The 2,853-nt window shown below is 57.5% G+C and overlaps 1 protein-coding gene across 1 annotated transcript; it reads left to right on the forward strand.

Moving 5' to 3' along the window:
* The first annotated feature begins 878 nt into the window (after positions 1-878).
* On the forward strand, positions 879-2,528 carry LOC123167405 (zinc finger protein CONSTANS-LIKE 16). Its single transcript, XM_044585241.1, has one exon. The coding sequence runs from the start codon at positions 986-988 to the stop codon at positions 2,282-2,284; it is 1,299 nt and encodes a 432-aa protein (XP_044441176.1). The 5' UTR covers positions 879-985; the 3' UTR covers positions 2,285-2,528.
* The last annotated feature ends 325 nt before the right edge of the window (positions 2,529-2,853 follow it).

Below are 2,853 nucleotides of genomic sequence, written 5' to 3' on the forward strand. Positions count from 1 at the left end.
ACAGCCACACTAAATATCGCACGCGGGGGAAAAGCCCATATGAGTGTTTGCATCTATTTTAAACAACCCTTCATTTGTATACATTGGTTTTTTTATATTCAAAATAAAATTAAAAAAGAGAGAGCATAAGAAACACAAATATCCTATTTGTTCTAAAATATTTGAAGTTCTATATTTGTCCCAAGTCAAACTTTTTTAAGTGTGACCGATTCTAAATATAGTATGAAAAATTGTTTTATGATAAATCTTATAAAATTAAGTTGGTGTATGTTTCGAGTGTAATTTGGTCAAATATCAAGAAGTTTGTTTTGAGCAAAATTATGATTTCATAAATTAATATAGATTGAGTAGCACTAAGATGTACCCACTCCGTAAAAAGAAATATAAGAGCGTTTAGATCACTACATAGGGAGTATCCTGGAATTTCAGAACACTCTTTATTTATTTATTGCCCTGACGTTGGCAGTGAATTTTAATGGAAAAGTACCTTTTCAGGGCAGAATGGAAGAGAACCTAGTCAGTCCCAGAATGACTTCTTTAGTCTCGGCCGCAGTCGGTCCCACTGCCAGCGACGTAGGAAAACCACAGCAACCGCGAGAGCGACTGGGAAAGGCCCGTGCGTCACGTAGCCAAACGGAACGGCCCTACCAAAAATCCAGCAGGAGCCAATCAGAGGCCTCCCCGCTGGATGGATATTACCCACCAGCCAATCAGAACGCAGATAAGGCCCGCGAGTGCGCCCAACGACGCACCAAAAGCGCAAAGTACACACGACGCGGGCCCACGAGTAAAGCGTACGAGCCGGGGGGCCACCTCCGCCCCTTCTGCTATAAACCTAGACCCGCGATATTTTCGCCGCAAATATATTTTGGCTCCTACAGTGAACTGCAAGCAGCCAGTGCGCGACGCGGCGGTGAAACGGAGTAGCTAGCTGGTGCTGGTTTGGTGCGGCGCGCGGTGCGCCAGCGGCTTTGGTTTTCATTTGATGAGCTGCTCGGGGAAGGCGGCGGACGGCGCGATGGGGAGCAAGGCGGCGCGGGCGTGCGACGGCTGCCTGCGGCGGCGGGCGAGGTGGTACTGCGCGGCGGATGACGCGTTCCTGTGCCAGGGGTGCGACACGTCGGTGCACTCGGCGAACCCTCTCGCGCGGAGGCACGAGCGGGTGCGCCTGCGGCCCACGTCGCCGCTGCTCCCTGGTGCGGCCCCGCGGGAGAGGCGCCGCGGCGACGAGGTCGTGCCGGCGTGGTTCAAGCGCAAGGCGCGGACCCCGCGCTCGCAGGCCAAGAGCGTCGGGCGTCTCCTCTCGAGGCGGCTCGTCGTGCCGGAGGCGTCTGGCGGGGACTCGCCGGAGGAGCAGAAGTGTGACGTGGAGACCGACGAGGAGGAGCTGCTGTACCGCGTGCCCATCTTCGACCCCGCCCTCGCGGAGCTCTGCTCGCCGCTGACTCTCGAGGAAGCGACGACGGCCGTCGCGTCATGCTGCAATGAGGATGGTGCCATCGTCGAGGACCCGACAAAGCCAGCTGCGACGCCGACTCCGGCGCCGGTTCAGTTCTTCTCCGACAGCCTCGTAAACTTGGGCCCGACGGACGCCGAGCTCATGGAGTTCGCCGCGGACATGGAGGCCCTTCTTGGCCGGCCGGGCATGGACGACGGCGACGAGGAGGAACCGTTCTGCATGGAGGCATTGGGCCTCATCGAGCCGATGGACGTAGACGGCGGGCGAGTCAAGCTGGAGATCGACCCCATGCGAGCGTGCGGCCTCGAGCAGAAGCCGGAGGTGTCCGGCGATATGTTCGACATCGACTTCGACTACGACTCGCCGCTGGGGACACCGGACGAGAACGCTGCAAGCAGCGGTGCCAGTGCGGACGCCCAGTTCACCCCGAGGAGCCTCGCGCTCAATCTAAACTACGAGGCCATCATGGAGAACTGGGGGAGCTCGCCGTGGGCCGACGGCGAGAGGCCGCACGTCAAGCTCGATGACTGCTGGCCACACGACTACTACTCGCTGCAGGAGGGCGCTTGGATGATGGGAGGAGTGGTTGGCCATGGCGGGGAGGGGTTGGGGACGCCGAGGCTGAGGATGGACGGCGGCAGGGAGGCGCGGGTGTCGCGGTACCGGGAGAAGCGGCGGACGCGGCTCTTCTCAAAGAAGATCCGGTACGAGGTGCGCAAGCTCAACGCCGAGAAGCGGCCGCGGATGAAGGGCCGCTTCGTCAAGCGGGCCAACGGCGCCGGAGGCGGCGTGCCCGTCGCCATCGCCACGGCGTGCGTCGCGTAGCTGCCGATCGTGCAATGCTGTCGGTGTGCATGCATGGCTCTGCAGGCTGCATGGCGCGCGCGCACACACACAAAACAACTCGTCGAAACTGCTCGTAATTTAGTTACTTTCCTTTTTCAGTTATTACGGTATATGGTGCATTCAGCTGAGTATCCAAGGAATTTCAGGTCGCTCTGATCAGCTAGCTCGCGCTCGTTAGAGTCGAAGAAATGAATAACGGAATAATATTAAGTTTTTCACTTTAGCTACTGTATATGTTAGGCGATTCCACTTCGAGCGGTTTTGGGTTCACCTCGAAGGCTTTCAGGACACTGTGAACAACGCCTGGAACTGCGAGCCTCCGGATCCGGACCCATTTAGGAGGATCTACCAGCGCCTCAAGCTCACAGCCCGCCGACTCCAAAGTTGGAGTGCACGCTGCATCGGCAACGTCTCTCTTCAGCTTCTGGTTGCGCGCGAACTGATTGCTCGCCTCGACGCGGTGCAGGACTTGCGCCCCCTGTCACCTTCGGAGGCCTGGCTAGCCGGAATCTTAAGCTCAAGTACCTGGGCCTGGCATCTCTCGAGAG

The sequence above is a fragment of the Triticum aestivum genome, chromosome 7D, assembly GCF_018294505.1.
Source record: "Triticum aestivum cultivar Chinese Spring chromosome 7D, IWGSC CS RefSeq v2.1, whole genome shotgun sequence".
In the NCBI taxonomy this organism is placed as follows: Eukaryota; Viridiplantae; Streptophyta; class Magnoliopsida; order Poales; family Poaceae; genus Triticum; species Triticum aestivum.

What these genes read in the sequence shown, in the direction of transcription:
- LOC123167405 (XM_044585241.1), top strand. Translation starts at nt 986, where the DNA reads ATGAGCTGCTCGGGGAAGGCGGCGGACGGCGCGATGGGGAGCAAGGCG.